At 36.9% G+C, this 27067-nt stretch overlaps 1 protein-coding gene across 1 annotated transcript in view; it reads left to right on the plus strand.

Moving 5' to 3' along the window:
• The window catches only part of LOC135714698 (acyl-CoA synthetase short-chain family member 3, mitochondrial), a 37767-nt gene extending 23085 nt beyond the window's left edge, over positions 1-14682 (plus strand). The window contains exons 3-11 of the mRNA XM_065238086.1: positions 6099-6243; positions 6362-6506; positions 6566-6868; positions 6928-7316; positions 7375-7525; positions 11601-11746; positions 11808-11941; positions 14126-14337; positions 14400-14682. Coding sequence (XP_065094158.1) covers positions 6099-6243; positions 6362-6506; positions 6566-6868; positions 6928-7316; positions 7375-7525; positions 11601-11746; positions 11808-11941; positions 14126-14337; positions 14400-14563 — 1789 coding nt within the window. The 3' untranslated portion in view covers positions 14564-14682. The remainder of the gene's footprint in view (positions 1-6098; positions 6244-6361; positions 6507-6565; positions 6869-6927; positions 7317-7374; positions 7526-11600; positions 11747-11807; positions 11942-14125; positions 14338-14399) is intronic.
• The last annotated feature ends 12385 nt before the right edge of the window (positions 14683-27067 follow it).

A 27067-nucleotide genomic window follows, 5' to 3' on the forward strand; every position in this document is an offset into this window, starting at 1 on the left:
GATCCACGACTTTTTGGTGCGTCTCATGTTTGTCAATCTACCATTAAGTAGTCAGTACTTATCTTAGCTTCCCTGTGTGCTTTTTATTCTCGTCCATATGTAATCTTGAGAATTCAACTGATTAACTATTGAAAAATAATAAAAAAAACTATTGATTAAAAAAACTATTTTATTACACATTGTTAACACATAAGGCATTTGAAACCACGCGCAATCGATTCCCTAAACTTTTATCCTTCGGAAAAGTCCATGTTTATGGCCGGCGTCATTTTGATATATTAAGTTTTGGGTAATTTTGGACTATCTTTTGCCCATAGTGCATCGGCGTCTGTCAGAACGTGGAGCTCGTCCGTATTAGGGAGTTCACTAAACACCTACACGCCAGTAGGAAAATGCAGCCTCATAAATATAGCTTCACCTAAAAACGTGACGTGTTGGGGCAACCGTTTATTCTAGACATAGTGTAAGTTTGGTGATCATTGGTAACACAACTTTTTTTTTTTAAATATGAAGAATGATTTTCTGAACGCAATTAAATCATACATCCAATCGGGAAATGTAAGATTCTATTACAGATTTGCATGAAAAGTATGCAGAAATTGCATCCATGAATTTTTTTTTTAAAAAAATGTAGCCTGGATACGGTCTGAGGCAAAGTTGTAGAGAAACATTTGCCTTTCTGGAAAAAATAAAATAAAAAAGGTTTGTTTTATATTTTTTTAGTAAAAAAAAAACAAAACCAAAATGGTAAAAGCCCAAATATTTCAAAATGTCCTTGCCCGATTTCGAAACTTTTATTTAAAAAAAAAAGATAATGAAAAATTCAAACTTTTGGAATGTTTAAAACCATGAGCACTTGAATAATGACAAAAATCGTACTTCTGGTCAAAAAGAAACTTTTGGTATTTTTTTTTTAAATTTTTTGTTAGTACGCTTTTTTGTATGATTTAAAATGTTTTAAATATTGTTATTTGAGTTTAAATTAAATTAAAAAAACCAAAAGTTCAAAAAATTGTACAAAAGACTTTTGTCAATTTTAAAGTATCCATAATTTCAAACATTTCAAAAGTTTGCTTTTTCATGAACTTTTTTTAAAATGTCATTTTCGGAATTGGAAACTTAGAAATATCTAGATTTACGACATATTTATGGGATTTTTACTTGAAATTACTAAAAACATTTTTCTGTTTATTCTTCCTAGAAAGACATTATTTATCTCTACAACTTTGTTTCAGATGTCATTTCAATCAGAAGTGCCGTTACCGTGCTACATTTTTTGTTGTAAAATTTCAAAGAAGCCATTTTGAAATTGTACAAAATCCACAATGGCCGAGTTTTAGCAAAAATGTGAATCATTTTTTTCCGAATCGTCATTTGACGTGGAACTTTTCAGTTGAGAAAACAAAATTTGTTCAAATATTTAGCTAACATAAATGTCACATTAAAAAAATACTATCAGACACATTACAACATCTGCTATGATATATATGACTGAAGGTCTCTTTACCTAACCTAATACCTGTTTATGCGGTGGATAAATTCTGTATATAATTTATATACATCTGAAATAGAATATTACATTTCTCGGTTGGGTAAGTTCTCGTACAGATGCTTATATTTTTTAGCATATGCCTTTTGTTTTGCGTGTAGCTTTGTTTGATTCAGTTTGCTTCAATGACTCCGCCATACATACACTACGTTCGAATATTTTGAAATTTCTTGCATGTGAATTGCTATATATGCTATGCTACATTGCATCCTCTTGTGGTTTTAAAAAAAGAAACATTAATGTATGTATGTACATAAGTGCATATCATTCGTGTGAGGAGGCAAACATTATGTTTAACACTATACACCATATGAGATGAGATACATATATGCTCAGGGAAATTCAGTGTTACAGTTTTTTGACATCTTGCATGCTTCCACCTTATCATCCAATTATGACAAAGTATATCAAACAACAACGAAAAGCTTTACCGCTGCCCCTCGTTACAAATACGATAAGCAACGTTGACTTCATCATAGCGTTGAGTGGGAGTAAATGTTACAGCATGAAAATCTTTTGGGAATTACATGTGACTGATTTATTTGATTTGTTTACCTTAGATAAATATGGTACTTTGATACGGTTATGTACCGACAGGTCCATATCGTTGTATTTACTTTTGCAAAATATAATGAAATAATAAATCTAGACGAGATGTTTGTCGAAGAGCTGCTGTGAAAACGAAACGATGGTGATTTTCACTTTTTTCTTTTTTGCTCTCGTACAAGCCAATAATGCAATCTGGAAGGAGAAGATTTTACTCTATCACTAATGTAATCTTATAGCTTATCCTACAGCGGATATTGGTCATGTAACAGGTGTTCGATATCTTTTTCTGATAGCTTTAAAATTGACAGCACGCAAGATATTTGCAGTTCCAAAACAAATTGTATGCCTCGTATGTAAAAACACAATTGATAGGGTTTTGACGAAGACAACAAATCAAGAAGACTGGCAACTTTTCCAGAATCCAAGCGACAGATACAGTAGTACTGCGCTTGAGTGAAGGTGGAAGCAACGCATAGAAAAATGAGCAAATACACAAACCCTTCTTCTGAGGATGTAATCTTTGCTATAAAATTCGTTCGAAGCATTTACCTTTCAGCGGCAGATGACGCTATTGTACCTGTCTCATAACGTTTGTATGAGAAAATGGAAGAGTTGCCAGTCTTCTTGATTTGTTGTCTTCGGTTTTGATCTAATAACCCGCGCTTTATCTCTATTTTTTAACGGGATCGAACAAAAATAGGAATTTTCCTATTATAGATGACTTCAAAATGTATCTACCTTTCCATAGATTTTATAAAGAGTCATAAGTTGTTGAGATATTGTTAGAAATCTATCACCGGTTCTTGATTCCAAATTCGTCCAACGAGTTTCAATTCCGTCCTACATGGCCAATCAGAACGACTCAGCGACTGATTTCAATTAACCACTCCATTCGAGCAGATAAAATGACGTTTACTGCCACTCGAACTTTGAAATAAAACATTATTTTGAGATTTTTTCTTGTAGAACCACAAGAAAAGTAGCCATCATTTATGCATTTCATACAAAAACAGAAATTAGTTGGTCCAGTTTTGTGAAATCTCTGGTAGAAAGTCACGCCAAAACTGTTTGACAAAGTGGTCAATTGACTCAGAGCATTTTCTTTCCATACGAAATTTACTCATACTTAGTAAATTTCGTATGAAAAAAAATGCTCTGAGTCAATTGAATTCAGTCGCTGAGTCGTTCTGATTGACCGTGTTACTCAGTGAAACGCCAATAATTCGGTATCAACATTTCAAAAGGGCGAAACTAACAATTATTTGCACCGTTCAGCCTGAGTTGACCCTTGTTAATCAGTTCATAGAAGTTTAGATTTTTATTTTGTGTTTTTAATGTTAAAAATCCCCAAAATTAGATTTTGCCCTTTAAATTCATAAATTTAGATTACGCCTTTTCGTTTTTGTACCTTTTGTTTGACAAACTGGCAATTTGGCCCCAATGACAGCACCTAATTTTTTTCGGGTTTCATTTTGCACAAATTTTATGTCTTGGATTTCTTTCGTTTTCTTTAATTTAATTTAATTCAAAATTTGAATGATTGTGAAAACAAACAAAAAAGAAATCACCACCATCATCTCTGATAGATTTGTCAAAGTTTTAATTTTATCTTACAGCGGTAATGAACGCGCAAAAATCATAGAAACTGAACATGCTAGATCAAACGGAGGCCACTTGTGTGCGGGTACTTTTCAGTAACAAATTGCTTCTAAGTGGTGCCGTACAAAGGATCAAGGAAATGATGCTGATTGCGTTGGTTTTATGTTTGTTTAATCCATCAGAAATCAGCTGGATCTATTGTACGTCGATAGCAGCGAATTGACCCAGCAGCTGGTTTTCCGTTTGCGACGATTCATGAACACGATTCATGATCTTTAACTTGGATTCGTGAAAACAACATATCCGAATCGGGTTCTGGGGTTTCCAATCTTAAGGTAATTTGAGTTGTGGGCAATCTTGAAATATTCTTTTGAGAATAATGCATTTTAGCAACTACAACTAGATATACGTAGGTGGGGTACCCTGGGAGATTTTTTTAACCGTTGTAAACGCTATGGCTACGAGACTATGTTATACATAAAAAATACTGCAATAATCGCATGAAAACCATCAAAAATACGGAAATCAAAAATTAGGCCACAATTCAAACCTTGATGCAGTTTTGCCCTCGCTGATGGCGAACAAACCGAGGAGCGAAATTAACTTCACTATACTAAACTACAAAAGTTAGTTACGCCTTTTGTAAATGTTAATTTAGGGTGACAAAACATGTTTTTTGTGAAATTTTATGAAATTGTTCCTAGTATTGCATCACTTGCTGTCCATTTCTATAAAAAAAACTCATTTTGTTTACATTTGTCAGTTTCGCCCTTTTGAAATGTTGGGACTGAGTTTTTCTTCGCCGAATGAAGATTGAAAAAATGGTTTCGCAAGGAGCGCTTTTTTGTTTTGAGATCAGTTCATATAATGCGCTCTAGTAATCTTTGTGTTGTAGCTTATCAATTAATACATCGGAACAAATGCTTTACACGGTGAAGTAATTGATATTATAAATGTTTTCTGCTCGATAGAACGGAAATGGACCAAATATATACCTATATAGGGTAGATGTACCAGTTATACGTTCCTTTTAGTGTGTTATCGAAGACATCATAGCAAGAAGATTGGCAACTTTGCCAGAATCCAAGCGACAGATATAATAGCGCTACGCTTGAGTGAAGGTGGAAGCAACGCATTGAAAAGTGAGCAAATACACAAACCTTTCTTCTGAGGATGTTATCTTCGCTATCAAATTCGTTCGAAGCATTTACCTTTGAGCGGCAGATGACGCGATTGTACCTGTCTGAGAAAATGGAAGAGTTGCCAGTCTTCTTGATTTGTTGTCTTCGGTGTTATATATATATATATATAACGTACAGTACTAAACTAAAATGTCATATGACAGTCTCTGTAGGAATGGCCGATGATAACAAATGTAGATTGTAAGGTTTCGTGCGGTCAATCAAGTGATCTGGCCATGTTATATGACCGGGTGATGCCGACAGTGTCGATAAGTGAGGATGGTCGACAGTTGCGCATGTCTCGTGTGACCGATCGGGTGGTCGGGAAGAGTTGAAGGGACCACGTGGGCCCTGTAGTAACGGTCGATGAAGACAAATGGTGGTAAGTCGGCCAATTAATCCACGTGGGCCGGCAGGTGGGGCAAATTATGACCATTGGTAGGGCCGTTATGAGCAGCCAATGATAACGAATCGTAGTTAATCTAGGAGATAAGCCTGTAGGACCGACAGGTGTAGTCAATGATGACAGCTGGTGGTTGGAAAGGCCAGTAGAGAGGGCCAAAGATGACCAATTGACAGTCGAATCAAGATTTAACCCCCGTCATTGTCTCCAACCCACCGGTGCCCACCGGTGCTATGCTTGCTCCGAACTTTTGATTGCTTCACTCACCGGAGTATAACCTCTTCCTTTGACGATTGAACCCAGCCCAGTGCAGTGGCTGATCTCTTTCCACTTAGTCATTACGGGTTCAGTACATCTAGAGCGAATCACTCCCTATTGCCCATGAAACAGAATCTCACCCTTGTCTTGTAATATTTCTAAATTTGCCATTAATTCATCAAAATTTGACGTTAATTTTAGCTGTTGGACATTATGAGTCCTATACAATACACCCATTGGCGTAGCTAATGGGGCTCTGCCTATGGGGTCAGATCCTCTCCAGAATTGTTTAGTGGATCTTATACCGACAATTTAAATGATATAAGTCACCAACAACATCTGGAGAGGGATTAGATCATTCTTGAGGGGGCCTGGTCCCATAAGCACGCCCATTAACTATGCCAATGACTACACTAAACAAATTCAATGTTGAAATTCGGTAACAATGCTTCTGAAAATCATATTTAAAAACGACTTACCTCAATATTGCCATGTACTCTTTAGCTAGTAATAAAGCATTAATTGTGGATAAAAAATGTAATTCGTTATATGTTTCAAGGTACGTTGGAGGTCAGCTGAATGCTTGTTATAATGCGTTAGATCGTCACGTTCTGAATAACAAGGGCAAAAAAGTTGCACTCATCCATGATAGCCCCATGACTAACACCATCCGTCGGGTAACCTACAATGAACTCCTGGAAAAGGTATGATGATTAATTCAGCTACATTTAAACAGATGTGCCTTTATAGAACTTTTTGATAACTATGTATTATGATCTATCACTGCATTTGAGGAAACATACATTTTAAACTAAACTCTAGGTTTCTCGGCTAGCTGGTGGTTTGAAGAAACTTGGTGTCAAAAAAGGAGACCGAGTTGTCATATACATGCCTCTGATTCCAGAGGCAATTATGGCTATGCTTGCTACCGTTAGACTAGGTGCTATACATTCTGTAGTGTTTGGAGGCTAGTATTATTCACTCATTATCGTTTTAAATATATGTATACGTATTTGCCTTTAACAGGATTTGCCGCCAGTGAACTGTGCACACGTATTGAACACGCAGAGCCAAAGGTTATCATAGCTGCGAATTGTGGAATAGAGCCAAATAAAATTATTCATTATTTGGATATTCTCCATGAAGCTGTGGAAATGTCAAAGTGGAAACCTCAAACCAACGTTATTTATCAGCGCACGAACATTTTGGTTTCTGAACTGGATAAACGCATGGATGTAACATGGGAATCGATTCTTGACGAACCAACAGGATGTGTTCCAGTAGATGCCAATGACCCATTGTATATTTTGTACACCTCCGGAACTACAGGCATGCTCCTAAATAGCTGATGAAGTGTATTATGAATGATGATTTATGCGTTCTTACAGATAAACCCAAAGGTATTACTCGTCCTACCGGAGGCCACCTGGTCACATTGATGTACACTATGGACACAATATATGGAGTGCAACCAGATGACGTGTGGTGGAGCGCATCGGACTTGGGCTGGGTTGTTGGTCACTCATACATATGTTATGGGCCATTACTTTATGGTGCCACTAGTATTATGTACGAAGGAAAACCGGATCGTACCCCCGATCCTGCCCAATATTTTCGGCTGATTGAACAACACAAAGTCACAGCACTCTTTTCTGTTCCGACATCATTCAGAGTGCTACGGAGAACTGATCCAGATGTCAAGTATGGGAAAAAGTACAGCATAAAGTCACTTAGAACTATTTTTATCGCCGGGGAACATTGTGACTCCGAAACAAAGGTTAACTGGTTGTTGGAGTGCGTGGATGAAATGTTAATTTTTTTGCTCTGTTTCACAGACTTGGATTGAAAAGACCTTTAGAGTACCAGTGCTGAATAATTGGTGGCAGACGGAGACAGGATCAGCTATAACAGCAACATGCGTTGGCCTTGCCCAAAACCTTAATCCTCCGAAATTCACAACGGGCCTACCATTTTGTGGATATGACAGTAATTAGTTTTTTTTTCTTTTGTTATTGGGAAATTGGCTCTAATGTTGGCCATGGATCTAAGATTGGGCCCATCGCTAAAAATCTGCTATTTATCAATTTTCTCTAGGTGAACGTGGGATGGTTCAAATGGATATTTTTGGTCGCTATTGAAAATTTATTCGATTGCTGAATTTATGCATGGGCCCAAATGAGTGAAATTTAGGCCGACATTACATCCATTCCCCCTAGGTATCTAAAAAGCTCTTTTCATTTATTGCGCATAACTGCACCTTCAACATAACTGCTCACCTTCAACTTCGTATGCTTTGAGGACTTTCACAGTTTATCCTTGAGTTCAATATATGCTCACATTATTTTTGCAATACCGTGGACCCCCAGGTCAGATTACGTTTATAATAACACTTTTTTGGTTGAAACCCGTTGTCTGCACACCGTGCAAATTAAAAATTGCTCAATCGTCATTTAGCAGATGGAATGGAGAAAATCGAAATGGAAACCACCAGAAACTCACTTTTTTGATGGTCATAGAGTTACTAGAATTGACGATCGTTTGCTGAGATTCAGCAAAATATTTTTCAAGCCTCAGCAATCAAATACCTTTGCTGAGATTTTGGCAAAAAATGAGCTGTGAAAATTGCTGATATTCGGCAAACAAAATTAAGTGTTCATAACTATACTGCCCTGTGCGGCATAACAGTCTCATTAGAATAGGAAATCAACCAATGATGGGACTGTTATGCAGTATAGTCAACAATCAATACGAAACTAACGATTTTAAATTGGCTCACCACTTTAGTAGCCTATTGGTCCCAAGCAAACGATTAACGAACCCTATTCTAGTTGAAATTCTATTACTACACTATGTTTGTTTTGATTCGCTATGAAAGTTTGACAGATAACATCAGGGGTGTGTGGATTCATGCAGAACATGCAGGGGTGAGTGAAATAGCTTGGGACTGCTTGGGACCGTTTTTCTGGTACTGAGTGAGCCAAAAATAATAATGATTTTCTTCGGGACCCAGTGGTCTTAGAGTTACCTCTATGGTATAGTTGTATCATGTAAGTTAGCAAGTGCTGCCCAAAATATGTAAGGCTTTACAGACCAGCACGGATTTCACGGCCACCACGTTATAGAACTGGTGCGATAATTCTGATCACACTGGTAGATGGTGTAGTTTCTTGTCAGTTACCATTCGCGAATAGTCAGTTCAGAGCTGGTAAATATCACGCCCGTCATGTAAAAATGAGAAAACAGGTCGTCTCACTATCACGAGACGAAATTACCTATCATGATTTTTTTCAAACTTTATTATAGAGATTTTTAGCCGTAGGCGTAGTTCATCCATAGAGGTAACTCTAAGACTAGTAGGTCCCGAAGAAACGTGCTCAACTTTTTGGCTCAGCTCTGGTACTATCTTCGGTCCCAAGCTAATCGATTCACCCCTCGAAACATAGGGAAAACCACTAACCCCTCATTTTATCTGTCAAACTTTCATAGCGAATCAAAACAAACATTGTGTAGTACTAGAAATTCGACTAGAATGGGGTACGTTAATCGTTTGCTTGGGACCAGTAGGCTAGTCAAGTAGTGAGCCAATTTAAACTCGTTAGTTTCGTATTGATTGTTGGTTCATCTCTTCCTACCTATCATGAGATTTCTTGTCATTTTCCAATGATCTAGCATTCTTGAGATAAATTTTCATACGGCTTTGACATCAACATTTCTAATTGATTTGGATGAATTTAGGCAAAGTAACAGTATGTAATCGGTAGAGTGAATTTATTTTAAGATCTACGCGGTATAAGTCACAATAGTATCAATAAATGAGCTAGTAATTCCGGAGAACTTCGAGATTACGGCGTAATTGCTTTTGTAAACAAACACGCCAATCGCCGATTTCTCGCGAATTAAAGCTCAATCTCAAAAACTAATTACACAAAAAGGTAGAGGAATGATTCCTATTTCATTTGGTTTAGTTTGTTTGCGGATAGAGCTTTTATACGCGAGAAATTGGCGATTGACGTGTTTGTTTACAAAAACAATTACGCCCAAATCTCAAAGATCTCTGGAATTCCGATGTTCACAACACTGTCACGTTCAGATGACAAAAAAATATTTTGAAGTAAATCTCTAACATTGTTCTGATGATAGTTACAGAAGTATCTCTGTAAATATCGTGTGAGATCTTACATTTAAAATTACATTTGCCAGCCCTTGTCAGTGTAAAGTCACTATTATGTGTAGTCCTCAAAATCAATTTTTATTTAAAAAAAAAATTCTTACAGTTTTCAAACTGCAAATCACTGTAAAGCTGAACAATTCACTAAAATTGCCTGTTGTTGAGCTCTAGACAGCGACACGCAATCCGGCATACGAAGAGAGCCACCAATCGGCCGAACAACCAGGAAGCGCTAAACATGTTATTATCAGTCCCCAAATAAAAATCGTAATAATCAGAAACATTTTAATCCTACCCATCGTATGAAACCCAAAAAAAATCATTACTACCAGTAAATAAACTTTTTTGATGAATTTACTGGCTTCTTCATCAAAATACTGAAATAAAAATACTGAAAATATCAGTAAAAACAAATTTAAACAAATAAGTTACTGATATAGACAGAAATTTCTTTACTGACATAAACAGTAATTTTTGAAAGTTCAGAGATTCTGCGATTTACGGAGTTTTCAGTGTTTCAGTGTTCAAAATGTTTTTATGAATTCAAAGTGTTTTTATGTTGATTCATACTTTGAATGTAACAACTCAAGGCGGTAGCAGCCGTCAACAATGCTGATGATGGTACAGCACGCAACAACCATCCTACTGTTCTCTCTCTGAGATGACTACGTTGGTCATGACGAGAGGAACAACACAATAGACGAATTGCATTTTAACACACCATCGACTGGAAATGCTTTCGGCAACGTGGGGCTTGGGTGGTGATGAAACGTCGCTAGAACTATTCCACAGCCGCAGGCAGTATTCGAGCAAAGTCAAGCGCACACTTTTTGCCTGAAGATTTGAAGACATACTTCAATTCTCCGCGTACATCGTACGGGTTAGGTAAAGAGTGTGCGTTTGACTTGCACTGTCGCATTAATGGCCCTTCGCTCATTTTCAACTTCTATTCAATTTTCATTCTGCCGTACTCTAACGTAACTATCTACCTACCCTCTTCTAAGACCATTATCTAGCTAATAAATTATCACACTAAAGCATCATGTAAGATAGCATTTCCAACCAACTTTGACTACTGGGTTGATTGCTGAAAACTCAGCTGTTTGAAAACCCAGTACAATTTTACCGACTTCGGTAATTTAAACGGCACACCAAGAGAGGCCGACGAACCGACTGAACCACCAGGGAGCGCTAAACGTGAAACTCAGTCCTCTAATCAAAATCATAAAAAATGGAATCATTTTAATCCTACCCTTCGTATGGAACTTTTTTTATGAATTCACTGACTTATTCATCAAAAAACTATAATAAAAAAATACTGAAAAACTCGTAAAAAAATAAATAAATAAAACAAATAAATTACTGAAAAAGTCAGCCATTCTTTTACTGAGTTAAACGGCAATTTTTGACAGTTCAGAGATTCTGCAATTTACGGAGTTTTCAGTAAAAGTAAAAAATACTGGGTTGATTACTGAAAACTCAGCTGTTTAAAACCCAGTAATCTAAACTCTGTGTGTATTCTTCTGTGGCCCGTGCCTTGAACTTGAACTTAGAATGAATTGAAATCCATACATTTCCAAGATCTTAGACCGAGAAAATCTATGAAGATATTGGGCGAAAAAAATATTTCAGGCTCTGGAACCTAAGAACAACCTAAACGAAATACGTATAACTTAACCTACTTCATCATCCTGACGCGAATGCCACAATCATGATAAAGTGTCGTCAATAAATAATAATAATAGTTAATAATTGTAATAATAATTCACCATTATGTGTATGGATGCATATTTTGAGGAAAATTAATTTTGTTTTTTTGTGCTAATTTGAATGTTCAAATATCTGTCTTATTTTAGGATTATTAAACTGATAAACTCGTTGTAATATTTTTAGTTCGAGTTTTAAATGCAGATGGAACAGAAGCAGATCCTAACGAATTGGGTCGTCTAGTTGTTAAACTGCCACTTCCTCCAGGCACGATGTCAACCCTATATAGAAACGATCAATTGTTTGAACAAGTGTACTTCCATAAATATCCGGTAGGTATAACTAATTGTCCATATTTTCGCTGATTATTTATTTGGTTTCTTAATATGTAAGGGCTATTATGACACGATGGATGCTGGATATAAAGACGAAAAGGGATACATATATGTAACTGCTAGAGATGATGATGTGATCAACGTAGCTGGTCACAGAATTTCCACATCAAGCTTAGAAGATGCAGTATTGAGGTAAATTATACAAGGCACATGTGGGCACCTAGTCATCGAAAAACAGACGCAAAACTTATGTAAATCTAATTTATTCTCGAAAGTTGAAAATCGAAAAATCATAAACAATCAACACGATGCAACTAAAAACATGTACACTTGTACATGTACATGTTGCATTGCCGTAACTAATGGGGCAGGCCACCTCCAGAATGATCTAGGCCCCCTTCAGATTTTTAGAAGATTAATATAATTTAAATATGTATAAGAACATGGTATAAGAATCACCAAACAAATCTGGAGGAGCCCTGGATCATTCTGGAGGGGGGTAGGCACCCTAGGCACCCCCATTAACTATGCCGATGCACACTTGATGGTTGGTTATGGTATAAGTAAACTTTTTCCGCAAACATTTGGACAGATGGTAGTAGTGTGCAGAAATATTGTCGTAGTAGTGACCAGAAATTTCGTCATTTTTTTTATCTTTATTAAGGAGACTTTCAGCCCTGGGCTTGGTTGTCTCCACTACGTCAAATTTGCTGAAGTAAATGAGGTTGATCCTATTTCAAGATTACGTCTTTATGTTAGGGGTGCAATTAAAAAAAAAACCAAAATCTAACGCGTTACGAAAACAGCTGTTAATAGCGGATGGATTTTAATTCTAAACAAATCAATCGATTAGAATTTTTTCTACGAATCTGCTAAATTGAACATTTACACCCCTATTCTCGTTGTCGAACGAATCGAAACGTTCATAAATTTTTTTTTTGTGTGAACGTTTCGATTCGTTTGAAAACGAGAATAGGGGTGTTAGTCAATTTTCAATAGGTCACTATTAAAAATTATACACACGTCTAACTGTTGCAATGGTGATGAAAATTAAGATCGATTGCCTGCACTTTCCCTAACACAGATTTCAAAATCGAATTCAATCACCGCGTATGCTGGTAAGTGGCAGTCGTCATCATCATCAGCAGCAGCAGCAGTGCTTTTGGCGCGTGGCGTCGTACATTTTCTATTGTACACAAGGCTCAATGACATTTATGTAAGGTCTGGACCAACAGGCGCCTTGCTGGTGTTAGAATCAAAAATATTGTAAACACTGCTGAACATCTGCGAACAGATAGCAATACGTCACTGCCAACATACTGAGAACATATAGAAATACATCACTGCCAACAGCTATTTCGTGTAAAAATATAAACATTGCAATAAAATATGAACACCACTAAACATTTGCATATTTCACTAATACCAATAAGGCCTTTGGCCCAGACCTTATATAACCGTCATTGATCAAGGCTGTCCTCAAGAGTCCACGATTCACCGAAGAAGGAAGAAGAAGCCGCACTGCTACTGATCGGATTCAGTTGCTCGTCGTGAGCCCACAGTGCCATCTATGCCAAGCACGTTACCCTAGTTCCAAACAACATACAGCTCGTCCAAACAACATACAGCTCATCCGTGTTGAACACCCTAATAGCTCAGCATTACTCAACCATTACGACAAAACGGTTCTTTTCAGGATTAGCATACATTAATTATTGTTGTTTAAGAGTTAATTTTCATTGAACGTTCGCTCGTCTTGCTTGCAGCAACATCACCCCAAAGCTTTTTGATAATGTACCCAGCAACCAAACGTTTGTGGTCAAATGCGTACAGTATCAAAGTGTTACATAAAAATTCTCACAATAACCGAATACCACATGACCTTGTCAATTATTCAGAAACACTTCGAATTAACGTAAGGTTTTCTCCAGGACGCTAGAAAAAAGCCAAAAAATCTCGAATTTATATCATTGATCGTGAATACCTCACGACTGGAAAATTTTAGCAAGAAATTCCTCCAATCAATTTTCATTTTTTTTATTATTATTATATATTTAATAAACAAAACTTCCGTGCGGTTTGTGCACGAAAATGCGTAATTTTGTCATTAGAAAACGAAGCGTTTCCGTGATGCCGAGCACGTAATCCTACGTCAAATCTACGGTCGTGTTGGATACAACTTCTTACTTTTTTGATTTCAATAATCGCATAATCTAAATAGTAGAAATCATGTTTCTAAAAAAAACTAGGAAAATTTCGAACAAAATCTCGATAAATCTGGTTAACTGGGTGTATCGTATTGAACATAATTGAATATAAATGATGGTATATAATTCTTGATTACATACTGACCTTCTTGATTTTTCATACTGATAGGCACCCTGATATAGCTGATGCAGCCGTTTTCGGGGTACCAGAACCAACCAAAGGTCAAATACCACTTTGCTTGTATGTTATAAAAGATGGAGTAACCAAAGCTACTACCAAACTGTCTGTAGAGCTAATCACACTGATAAGAGATGTTATTGGACCTATAGCAGCATTTCGACTGGTAGGAAGGGTGGATAATCTACCAAGGACTAGATCAGGTACTGCAAGCATGTAGTTTAAAATATCATCTATGAAATGTTTTTTGTTTTTTTGTTTTCAGGGAAGACTATGAGGAAGGCTATGGGAGAATTCGCAGCAAATAAAACAGTGATTTTGCCAGCAACAATCGAAGATGTTGGAGTGTTTGACGATATTAAGCGAGCCTTGCAAGAACTTGGTTATGCAATGAATGCTCCAATTCCAACTATTGGAAATAAAAAATAATGTAATTGTTTATTTATTGTATAACTTCTGTGGCTTATAGAATTTAAATTAATCTCTACGGAAAAACATGTGTAAAAAAGTAAAAAGTCGTTGACTGATTTCAAAGAAATCTTGCAACCTACTGATAGTTGTTTCAATTTTATGAAAATCTGACCTGATTCCCCCATAGTGAGTTATGTTCTTTCTTTTTAATTAATTGTTTGAACTAAAATAAGAATGACATTTAGCTCGAACGCATGCCACTGTAATGGCGAAGATACGATTATTTCAACATAGCCAATATTTAAATTAAAAACCGGTCCGCATCGGCTAGTCATAGATGGCTTGGTTTCTGGCTCATCTGGTTCTCATATATTCTGTTGGTTCTCTTCGCTCACCGTCCAGAGTTGCCAGATACAGTTTTCATTCACTTTTGTGAGTGCTTTTTATCTGGGTTGTTCGCTTATTTGGCGATGTCAGTTATCATCTGTCATATAAGATTACATATATCATATAAGACTTGACAAATCAGAGGATTATTTTCCATGAAAAAAAAACTTTGGTTCTTTAGAAAAGAGTAGTATTAAATTCTAGTTTTTTTTAATTAATCATATAGTCGAGCAGTTTTATGACATCCTTTTTCAAGATATTTTAAGAAAATAAGGCCATTAATTTCTAAATTTGTTGGCCTAGCTTGAATAAATCTTATAAAAATTGTTCCGTGGTAATGTTCGGAAGGTAGGAAACGTAGTTTTAAGCTTCTCAAATAATGTAATCCATTGTGATTTTTTTTCTGGATACCCAACTAACAATTTTCACAATGTAAACGCTTTACTCATTTCATTTATATAGCCTCAAACGTTATACGATATGAGGCAACTTTACTCAACCTCTATACAAGCAAATCTGGCGAACTTATTCAGTTATTTATGGCTGTTGGGATGGTTGGGACAAGCTCTTATTGCATATCCATTTACGCTTGTATGCACAGGCATACCAAAAGTACCGCCTCATGACAGTATTCCAACGGCTGTCGCTTTTTTTCCTACGTCAGCCTTGAGATTGAGCTATAAGCGACAGCCCACAGTGAGGTTGCCATACGACATGCACCGTTGCCGTCCTGTGCAGTACACGACAGCTTGTACTTATTCATGTAATTTGTTCGTTCGGCTATGCCTCGGATGGTCAACCGTAACGTTCCTCGTACATACAACAAGCAGTCCGTCAAACTGCCGATTCGTTGCTGCTGTCTTTGAAATTTTGTTCGTATGTCGTGAGACTGCTACTACACTACCAGTGTAACGCCGAAGCTCGTTCGGTTGCTATCACGTTCGTGCTGCCCATTGCAAAATTTTCATCCAATATTGAGCAGATCAGACATTCCGATATTACGGCGAAAAATATAAGCCTACCCGACACCAACCTGACTTCTACCAAACCCCAACCCGATGTTGGCCCGACATTGACCCGACATAAACACAGAATTGACTCGAAATTGGCCGACATCGATCATAAATTGACCTTACATTGATCCGACATCGGGCCGACATGTCTGTTCGGGATCATTTTTCCGGGTTTCTTCCATACTTCACTGCCGTACATCAATTGTATATAATGTCTCGTGACAGAGCCGGCACCGGTGGTGTAGTGGTAAGCGTGACTGCTTTCTAACACCGCAATTGGTCTGGGTTCAATCCCAGCCGAGGTCGGTGGGATTTTTCTGAAGCATAAAAATCTCTGGTCACGTCTTCCTTCGGAAGGGAAGTAAAGCCGTTGGTCCCGGCCCAAGTGTGTTGAATGGGTGCGATATCCTACGCAGGTGTGAAAGCAGCCTTCCTGCACATTCGATTGCCGTCAATGGATGGCAATCGATGTCCGTCGGTGATTGGCACTAGATTGCGGAACAGAGACCGACGTTAAATAAATGAATAAAGTCTCGTGACAGCCACTTGGGTAAGCTGAGGTATGTCGTCGGTTTGTAAAGGCTGTCATGACGACAGAAACATTGAAAACCTGGTCATAAAGAAATGTATAAATACAGCAAATTCGGTTCACTACGTTCCACGATGATTTTAGCAAAGCGGGTATAGATGCGACTGTTCTAATACAGCATTCATTCGTTCGTGCGTGCGCTGTTGCCAATACACTTCGAATTCAGATCTGTACGTACGGTAGCAAGCGGTAGGGGGGGGGGAGGGGGGTAGGTGGCTGTCAAATACGAACAATCGTCGTCTACCTTGCATAACTGGTTCCAAACGTAAACAAGCCATAAGAAACCTACAGGGTTTGTTTACGTTTGCAACCAATTTCATACAAGAATGATCAGTAGGCTGATTAGACAGCACGTCCCCCCCCCCCCCCAGTAGTAAAGCAGACAAAGCAACAGTAAATTCAGGTATAAACCAACTGTCCAGAAAAGGCTGTACTATTTGGAGGCCTGTCTACCAAGAAAATAGTCGTGCACTAGATTTAGCATACAATCAAAGATATCCCACAAATCAATTCCTCGAACAAGGCAATGGATACACCACCCTTATGTGATTGCAGTGCCATCTCTTGAGTGCACATTGAAACTGTTCGGAGTCTTCCGCCAACTTCACCACCAGGGCTCAATAAATGACAGGTGTCAGTATGACATATGCCAGCGTGGACGTTGATGATCAGCCGAGGGAAGAGAATGATCGATGTCATCACGAGGGGCACGCAATAGCCTTTTTGACTGCGTTGGATTTAAAGTACAAGGTGTTCAACTAGTAATTAAGTAATTAAAAATGAAAATTAAGTATTTTATGTAATTAAATTTAATTTCGCGTAATCAAAGCAGTGCCAGTGTAATTACTGTAATTAAAACACGTACTTCAATTTGATTACGTAATTAATGTAATAAAAAAATTATTTTCTGTAATTAATGTAATTAAAGTTACACAAATGTAATTAAAAACGTACCCAAATCCTTATTCTTGAACTATTTAAAAAAATGCAGAAAACCTTTAACACATACTCGAATGAATCAATTTATTCAAAAACTATTCTTACACCCCGAAATACGCCCATTAATGTTTTACTAGACTACAAACATGACCAATTCTGCGAATACTTATACTAAATTTCTTGGAGCACCATGCTAGAGTTGGAAACTGAAATATTCCACTCGCGACAATCGATTTCCCTCTCGTTTTGTACGTTCAACATAATGTCGTATCTAGTGCACTGTATTTGTTGAATAATGCGCTTTAATGCAGAACTAGAATAAAATCGATTGTCACGAGTGGGTTATATCGGTTTACAACTCTAGCGAAAATATACAGTGAAAAGGAAGTGATACTCATAATGAGGGCCGTGATGCCGTACAAATGAAAGTGATTCCCATTAGTTGTGACGACAAGTCTTCAAATTTTACATTTCCTTAAATTCAAGCAATTCCTCGAGCAAATTTCCTCCCGATCAAAAAATGTTCGAATTTTAAGCCATACTCGCAGCACAGTTCGACAGATGATGATATTAGCTTGTGCCTGAATTAACAGGTTCAATGGAAGATGTATTTGCATTTGCATTAATTTTATGCGTGAATTCTTCGATTATTTCAATATTTCTTTCAAACTTAATGTTATTATACTAATAAAAATGAACAGATTTAAGGCAGAGTTCTTTAACAAAAAAAAAATATATATTCTGGTTTTGGTTGCATACACTAAGATGATTCAAACCAATTGTGTGCTTTTATTTGTATTATCGCAATCATATGATCACATCCGTATTCAGAATTGACGCGATAGCACTTATGAAATTCGCATCCCCATTATTCGTCTTTCCATGGGTCAACTAAACAATACTTTGGGCAGAACTCCAAACCAAAAGGAAACGATGAGTGTCATGTGCACAGGACACAAAATGATCGTTACCGATCAACTTGACACACTCAAGTGCTGGGAAGGCAATTGCATACTAGCTGCGATTTTTTTTTCCCGGAAGTAGCGCAGCGTGTGAATGTCCAAAGTATTCACCAGCTCCAGTGTCCGTTCAGCTCCTTCTCTTAGGGTCTGTTCATAAACTACGTAAACATGTTAGGAGGAGGGGGGTTGGGTTGACAATTGCACGGCTCATACAAATTTTAAATTTTTTGTATGGACAATTGGCTACGCAGGGGGTGGGGGGTCAATAACCAAAAAAAATGTGTATGTAGTTTATAAACAGCCCCTTATCGGCCTCAAAAAAAAAACTTCTGTTCCTGCGAAATGGCCAGCGAAAGAACTACCGCCTTCAGCGCCTTTGTCACCGTTCCCGCTTGATCAGGTACCAAGTACAGAAACCGATCATCGCCAGTCAAACACCAACACATCGGTGACTGATGCTTTCAAATATAATTGATTTCTATATTGCTGAAAAAACATGCTTTTAAATTTAATTCAAAATACATATTTTAGTTATAAACATGTTTTCAATTTACGTTGAATCATTCATATGTTTAGAGTATAAACAGATTTATTTCTAATTTGAATGAACAAAATTCGTATGCGTGGAGAAATAAATAATATTTTTACATGTAAATTTTGTTAACAATCTAAGAAAAAACTAATCGAATTATTGATAATTTTTCCCACGAAAATCGTTTCGAAAAAACTATATTTTTGGGGTGGTAAACTTCCCCTTAACCATACATTTTGGGGTTAAATACAAAGAGGCAAAACGTGCTTAACATAATTTTCTATTGTAAATCTGTTTTCGTTCAAATCCACCAAATTAAATTCGTTATTTCTTAGGTTCTCAGTTAGCACAAACAAACATTCCTTTCACTGTTGCATTCTCCGGTGCTTTGACAGGGGTCTGATCCAGGGTATAGGTTTTTGCCCTGCCAACACCTCGGCAGTATTGAAATCCGACTACATTTAAAATCACGAACCGATCGTTGCTTATGAATCGGCACCAATCATCAACGTAGATTTCCTCGTATGTCCCGGGCAGCGCTGCCATTTATACAGATTTATCTGTATTATACAGATTTTTTAATCTTAATACAGACCCGATACCGAATACAGATTTATCACGGATTTTTAAAATACAATACAGATTTATACAGATTTTTATAAAATGTTTGAGAAAAAAAAATTCAAAATTTATAAAAACAAAATAACTTGCTCGATTTTATCAGCGTACCCCCCCTAATAAAAATTGTATGGTTAATTTGCTTAACGACGTGTTCTGGGTATCATCCAAACCATTTGTGGAATAGTTCAATGCTTTGGGTTATCGTTCGTTTATGGTTATTTTTTATTAGGGCCCTTCTCTCCAAAATTAATTGTTGTGCTAAAAACCATATTTTTTGCAGTGGGATCTGCTCGAGGCGTTGCTGTTTCTTTTATGCTTCTCTCACTCCCTCCAACGGAAAACGCAGTCACGCCCGTCACGGTAGTTTCGTTGTAATACTTAGCTCTCATTTTTGTTCTGTTAGAGCAACCGTAACGGTCGTTGTCATTTGAGCGACTATTTTAACAGCGCACAGCGCTCTCATTTTAGTTTAGTCACTCTTCTCCACACCGGTCGCTGCTATCGCAGTAATCAATTTACTCGCCGTAGTCCGTACTGGTAGTGAGCATTTTGACATTTCTACGAATAGCAACCTTTCTCCCGCGCTGCTATCGCGCTGCTAAATTTGGTAACGCGCTTCTCACCGAGAAGCCGACTGCTATTTTAGTTACTCGTATGGCAACCCCCGATACGGTAGCTGCGCTATGATGAGGGCTGCTAAAATGAGCTTAGCAGCGTACCGTTACGGTTGCTCTTAGCCATCAACTCCATCAAAATGAAATCAATTTGAGTTATCAGGAATAATGAAAACAACATAATTCTTGTTTTCATTTTATTCTCACCCTCTGCTCGGGAACCAATCAATTTTCCATCGACAATTAATCATGTTATGGTGTTTTTGACAGCATTCAAAACCAGAGGACCAACCGCTTTCGGATGCATATGGAGCTGGTAGTAAACGATTTGAGATTGTATGGGGATTTACAGTATTAATTGAATATTTCCAATATAAGTATGTATGTTAAATACAAGAAAAGTGCCCGAGCACATTAAAATGGTACAAATACAAGTATTCGTAAACGTTTTACTTGCATTGAAAATGTATTTCGTAAGAAATTGCGGATTTTCTGATATTCTCCATACTGCAAAAATGATTTTGCCAGCACTGGCGGGGCGACATCTCTCGACTTTTCAGTGTAACTACCACACAAATGATGTAATTAATTGTATTCATCTAGGTATATTAAAAATATCTAATAGTAATGATCTCGTGCACTTTTTTGCATTTAAAACTGCTTATCAGGAAGATAATGAATAGAAACTAAAATCTCCATACATTTTCAAACGGCTTCATATCACTCTTATAAATAAGTATGGACGATATCACAAATGGCGCAATTATATCCCGTATGGTTAGTACGATAGCCCGAATAGGTGGTTAAGCACTTTTTATGGTTATTTTGTATGCACTGTATTTGTAAAACAACAAAACATGATTAATTAAGAAAAAAATCGTCAATACAGAAAATACAGATTTTTTAATAGAGTGGATACAGATTTTTTATAAAACCACCTGGCAGCTCTGGTCCCGGGAGATGTATGTTTATAGGGTCTATGCTAAAGTCATAATAGCGGTAGCGATACAATCTATCAGAGCTGACATTATCCTTAACGTAGCAAAAGGGCCTGTGAAATTTTTGTTTCATGGGCCTATAACGAAAGGGTCTAACGGTACGCTGGGGGTAATTTAAGTACATTTCTCGCTGTACATTAATGGAGTTTATGTACTTAATTTATGCGACTTGTAATTAAAGCTAAAATTTGTACTTAAAAGTAATTAAATCAAAAAATTTCCCACGCTCGTAATTAAAGTAATTAACCATGTAGTTAACTGTAATTATTGTACTTAAAAAAGGCTTGCGTAGGAGTTAAAGGTTATTGCGTGCCCCTCGTGTCATCATCATTATATTGCGATAGCAAGATTCTCACTTCGTCGTTCAATCATTACCACACGTTATACGCATCAGAAAAGCTTGAGAAAACAATAATAAATGCAGATACGTCCCTTCGAAAAAGTAATCGAGAATTGATGATTTATGAAGCTGTTGCTCAACATAATAGAAGTTGCATAGAAGTATACATGGAAAAAACGCAACGTATCGAAATCATTGCATAACACACGTAATAAAATATGCCGTCTTTCTTGGCCAACGCTGCACGCTATTGGCTATTCAAAAATTACGTTGGAATAATGATTACTTTTCTATTTTATAAAGAAGGTATTTTTCAATGATGGCGAATGAAATCGTAAACTGAAACTGCCGAAGCTGAGTGATGAAGATGAGTGATGACACCGCTTCGTGTTTTGATTTGCACTGTATCCTCCGCTCAGTGGTGTGGGTTCGTACATGTACAGATGATGGTGTGCGTGTTTTCTTCCAACGCTGCAGTTCAACATTGTATCGTCAAAGATCTATTGGCGCTGTTATCTGTCTCTATAAATTCCAAAGAGTGAAGGGGGTCTGATACAATTGAATTTCCGTCCTCTGTATTACACTACACATTCGATCATTATATACAGCAACACACATTAGATAAACTTATCACTGCTTTCAGCTATCCAAGCAGTGATCGATCGGAAAGGCCTTTTGCTAATTCGTTTCACATGTTGATTCTCCCAGCAAAGATCAGATCTCCAACAGATCAGTCGAAATATACATCTCAATCCAAATGTACCTACATACACGTCGTCCGCTTTTATCTTACGATAAACGGGAGAGTGAAATAAATCTTAATTCGTATCGTTTTTGAGCCGCGCGTTTTTTCCTATTGCTAACGGAAAGAAGTAGTGTTCGATTGCCACCGATTCTCGCGCCTTTGTCGACCTCGCTTAAATAACCATAAACGAACGATAACCTAAATTATTGAACTATTACACAAATGGTTTGTATGATACCCCGAACACTTCGTTAAGCAAATTAACCATAACATTTTTATTAGGGTATGTAGTTGTTATCCTGCTGTTTAGTTGTGTGTGAACTTGAAAAGGCGCTAATTCAACCGTTTCCAGGTTATCTAAGGCTGTGAACCATTTCCGAGTTAAATTTAACTCGTGGTTAAAAGGGACATTTCGAAAGTTATTTTCTATGTTCGAAAATCCCTGTGCTGTCGATCGACCGATTTTCGAGAAGAACTTAACCAAGGTTGTCAAAATTTAACTTCTCGTCTGTCATAAGTAACCACGCTCGCATAGCAGGGTTAAGGGCGGCGCACAATGGATACGTTTTCGGGTTTTTTGACAGTTAGCCCATGCATTATCTGTCAAAAAACCCGAAAACGTATGTAATGTGCGCCGGCCTTTAATCGATAAATTTCCATCTGTTAAGGCTGTGAACCATTTGTCTAGTTAAATTTAACTCGTGGTTAAAAGTGACATTTCGAAAGTTATTTCTTATGTTCGAAAATCCCCGTGCTGTCAATCAATCGGTTTTCAAGCCACGGTCGTCAAAATTTAACTTCTTGTCTGTCAGAAGTAACCACGCTCGGATAGCAGGGTTAATCGATAACTTTTCATCTGTCAAATTTTAACCAAAAGTCAAAATAATCCACCAAATGGTGTAGAGTCTAATAACCACTACACATCTTTCTCTTGAAGCCAGGTTAAATATTGTTCACGCTTTTTTTTTGTCGGTGGAATTTATTGAGTTTATTTTGCTGTGATCAAATTAATCGAAATTAGTTATAAGCAAACCACCAAATTATTACCTGCACCGGAACCTGGACTCGAACTCAAGACGACTGCATTTGGCAAACCTTGACACTACCAATTTCGCTACACCAACACATTGAGCTGACGTAAACAGATCTACATGACCTTCTACAACATGAAACACTTTTCTCAACTAGTTACTTTCCGGTTTGTAAAGGAGCAGAGTAAAAGCTGTAAAACTGCACACGTCCATAAATAAACCTAGTTGGCTGTAAAAATGCTTCAAAAGTAGCTCTAACACAATTTTTTACTTGAAGACAGGTTGTTTAGTTGTAGGAAAAACACTTTTAATGTTTATATAATTCAGCACGAGTGGTTGGTTGTGTAGAAGCCATCAAATTCACTTTGCTAGGTTTGTTAGCTACAAGTTGAAAGTTGATTAGTATGTGTATAGAAGTTACATTAGCGTTTATTGGCTCCTGTTATTCAATGCGACTGTCAAATTAACTAATGGTTGTGAAAAAGTTAAGTAACCCAAACTATTTTGCTAGCTTCTGCTTGTAGCTGCACCTGCAGCTTATTTTCAGCTACTTCACAGCACAACGCTGGAAAAGTTGGCTTATAAAGCTAAAAATGTTAGTTGGGTAGGCCATAGGAAAATAAGTTTGCAACTTGGAGGCAAATTGGTTCGAGAACAAAATATTAAATAGACGAAACTGCTTTTGTAAAAAAAAAATACTAAACGTCAAATTGTCTAAACTGGTAAATAGCTCGCCCACACAAACTAACTTCCTCGTCAGGCGAATCAATTTTGTGTGAAAAGGGTTGTTGTCATTCGTTCACATGCAAACATTGTACCTACTATTGAGTTGTTTTCAAACTACTCAATATCAAGTTCTACACCACTTACACAAAACTTAAACATGTTCCGGGTACCCCTGCGATAGTGACCAGCATGTAAAATGAAGCTATTAAATATTACACAAGAAAGACATTTGCTACCGGTAGGATTTTTGGTTAAATCCCCGGAACCAAACGCCCGATCGGGATAAAATTCCATAGGGTTCTATGCTAATCAAAAACAAATATGTAACATGAAACAAATTGGCTCAACCTTCGTTGAGAAAATATTGAGTGAATATTGCGATTTTGTTGCAACATTTTACTTTTTGGTCATATCTCCGGAACCATCATCCGGGATGAAATTCAATAGGGTTCTATGGAGTCAGATACAAACAAAATGAATCTAATTCTACTCAAATCAGTTCAGTCATCTTCTAGAAAAATTAGTGAGTATAATAGTTAAATTGTGAAATTTTCATCTTTTTCTTAATATCTCCGGATCAAAGTCCGATCCGGAAAAGGGAAAATAGGAACCTATGGTAATCAAATACGAATAAAATGGAACGAATAAAATCACTTTTTTTCACGCTGAGAAAAGCGAGTGACTAACACACAAAATCGATTACACACACAAATATTGCACATACACATAGAAAGAAATTTTCAGATCTCGCCGAGCTGATTCGATTGGTATTTACACTAAACCCTCCGATTTTAGGTGTACTTCAAGTGATATTATAGCCTTTTTTTACGCAGCATTTTATCCACCAAAAATAAACATTACTGTACTTTCAGTAATCCAATTTCACATTTACATTGCTAGATTTTCAGCATTTATTTTTCTTCCTGGCAGCAGCAGAATTTTTTTGTATACATCTTCGATGGATATAGCACAGACCTGTGGATATAGGTATTGATTATTAATTTGGAAGAGATGTATACTGCAGTGTACTTTATAAAAATATTTGATTGCTGGATGCGATACAAGCCGGATGGAAGAACTCCACCAAGTAAACATTTTTTTTTCTGTACCTGTTTCTGTGAATAACCCGAAAAAAGTCAAGTCAAACAGACAATACCAATAGTAGTATTAATATTTCACCATTTCATTTGTATCCATACGTATTTCGACTACAATGTGCAGTCTTCATCAGTGTCATTCTAACTAAAGATTTATCAGAATTTGACCCCCTTAAGTACTCATCCCATAGGTAAACATGTTAAGATCACAGGTATAAAAATAAAACTACAACGTTCAGAATCGTACTCTACCAAACTAATAACCCAAGAATTAAGGAAAGATGCAAAATCTTTAATAAGAAGCGATCATAATGATGTTATGATGTTATGAAATTGGGTTGTTATGAGAGAGGTGAGTACTTAAGGGGGTTAGGTTTAAATAGGTATTTAGTGGGAATGGCACTGATGAAGACTGCACATTTTAGTTGAAATACGTATCTATCATGGAAAGAAAAATTAATTAAGTGGAATTAAATGGAAGATAACCTTTTTTACACTACACTACACAATTTCAAAACTTCATTGGAATTACAATGTTTTCAGCATTAGACAGATTAAAACTGTCAGCACACGGTGATCCATTAAATATTTATTTTTTACAGCCGAGCCGTGAAATTGCAACATGGGCAAAACAAAATTAAATATAAAGGAGAACAGCCTTTAGTGCACCCCTGGGGTAAATGTCCACTTATAGAAAAACAACAATAACTTTTCCTCATGTGCATTTTTCAGGTAATGGATTGTGTTTATTTTCCACGTGGAGGTTTCACAAATAATTCCTGATCATAAAATCATATATTGACCTACCGATTCATTAAAAAAAACTTGCATTTTGTGCAAAACATGACACAGTTGTTCAAATCATTGACTACAAATTAAGCTTTCAACATCACACATCGCAAAAGAATGGAACGAATTCACTTTTCGTATATTTTTTTAGATGTTTTACTTCATGAATTACAGTTTAAAATTCTATTGAGACCTTACTTCTGACCTCTTCTGACGTAACATAAAGAAATAATCGTTTGAAATACCTCATGCCTTTGCATTCTCTACTTGCAGGGCCCAGACAACCAGAATGCACGTATATTCAAAGTTGTTTTCGTGATATACAAACATATGTACAAACAAACAATTCGTATATAATGCAAAGAAATGGCTTATACCTACAAAAGTGGAGGCCATATACGTGCATATTTTATATTAATTTTAAAGGAGTTGATTTAACATCATATGCGATTTAATCTGTAATAACAAATTCATTTTGAAAAGTCTTACGATGTAATCTGATTTAATTTGTGATACAGTACAACGAAAAAATGAGCCTTCGCATATAAGTCGGAAATTTGCATTCTATACGATTTAACTTAAACATAATGCGAGGTATGCCATTCTTATATGCGATTTTGACTTATACTGTAGCAATTTACGATACTGTCTGTACATTGTTATACGACTTCTGGTTGTCTGGGGGGTTATGGTTTGTCTCATCAAGCCGTGCATTTTACCCCAATTTATGGTGCGTTTTGGCCATTGTTGTCGTGCGTCTTGCCGCAATATTGTGGTGCACATAGCACCATGGATCAGGCGTTTTTCCCCGCTATAATTTTGGAATCGATATAAAAAATACCTTGAAAATCATGAAAAATCATCGTTTTGCAGTTCTAAATCAATCGATTATCGTAGAAAACATACACCATCACTCTTCTCTTCGCTTTGTTTTTAGCCTCCATACGCCAGCAATTGACGTTTTTGTTTAAAGGGTGCGTTTTGCACCATCCTACCCTACTTAACCTCTTACTTTTCAATCAATATCTTATTACACCTTCTTCATTGCGCGTCGGTTCACAGATGCAATTGAGAGCAACAATACAGTGAATTTCGAAGATCTGTGGCGAATATGAAATTGATTTTCTTTTCAGCGGCAG

This window comes from Ochlerotatus camptorhynchus, unplaced genomic scaffold (genome assembly GCF_037179485.1).
Source record: "Ochlerotatus camptorhynchus isolate MF236.1 unplaced genomic scaffold, CSIRO-AGI_Acam_v1.1 ptg000696l, whole genome shotgun sequence".
Classification (NCBI taxonomy): domain Eukaryota; kingdom Metazoa; phylum Arthropoda; class Insecta; order Diptera; family Culicidae; genus Ochlerotatus; species Ochlerotatus camptorhynchus.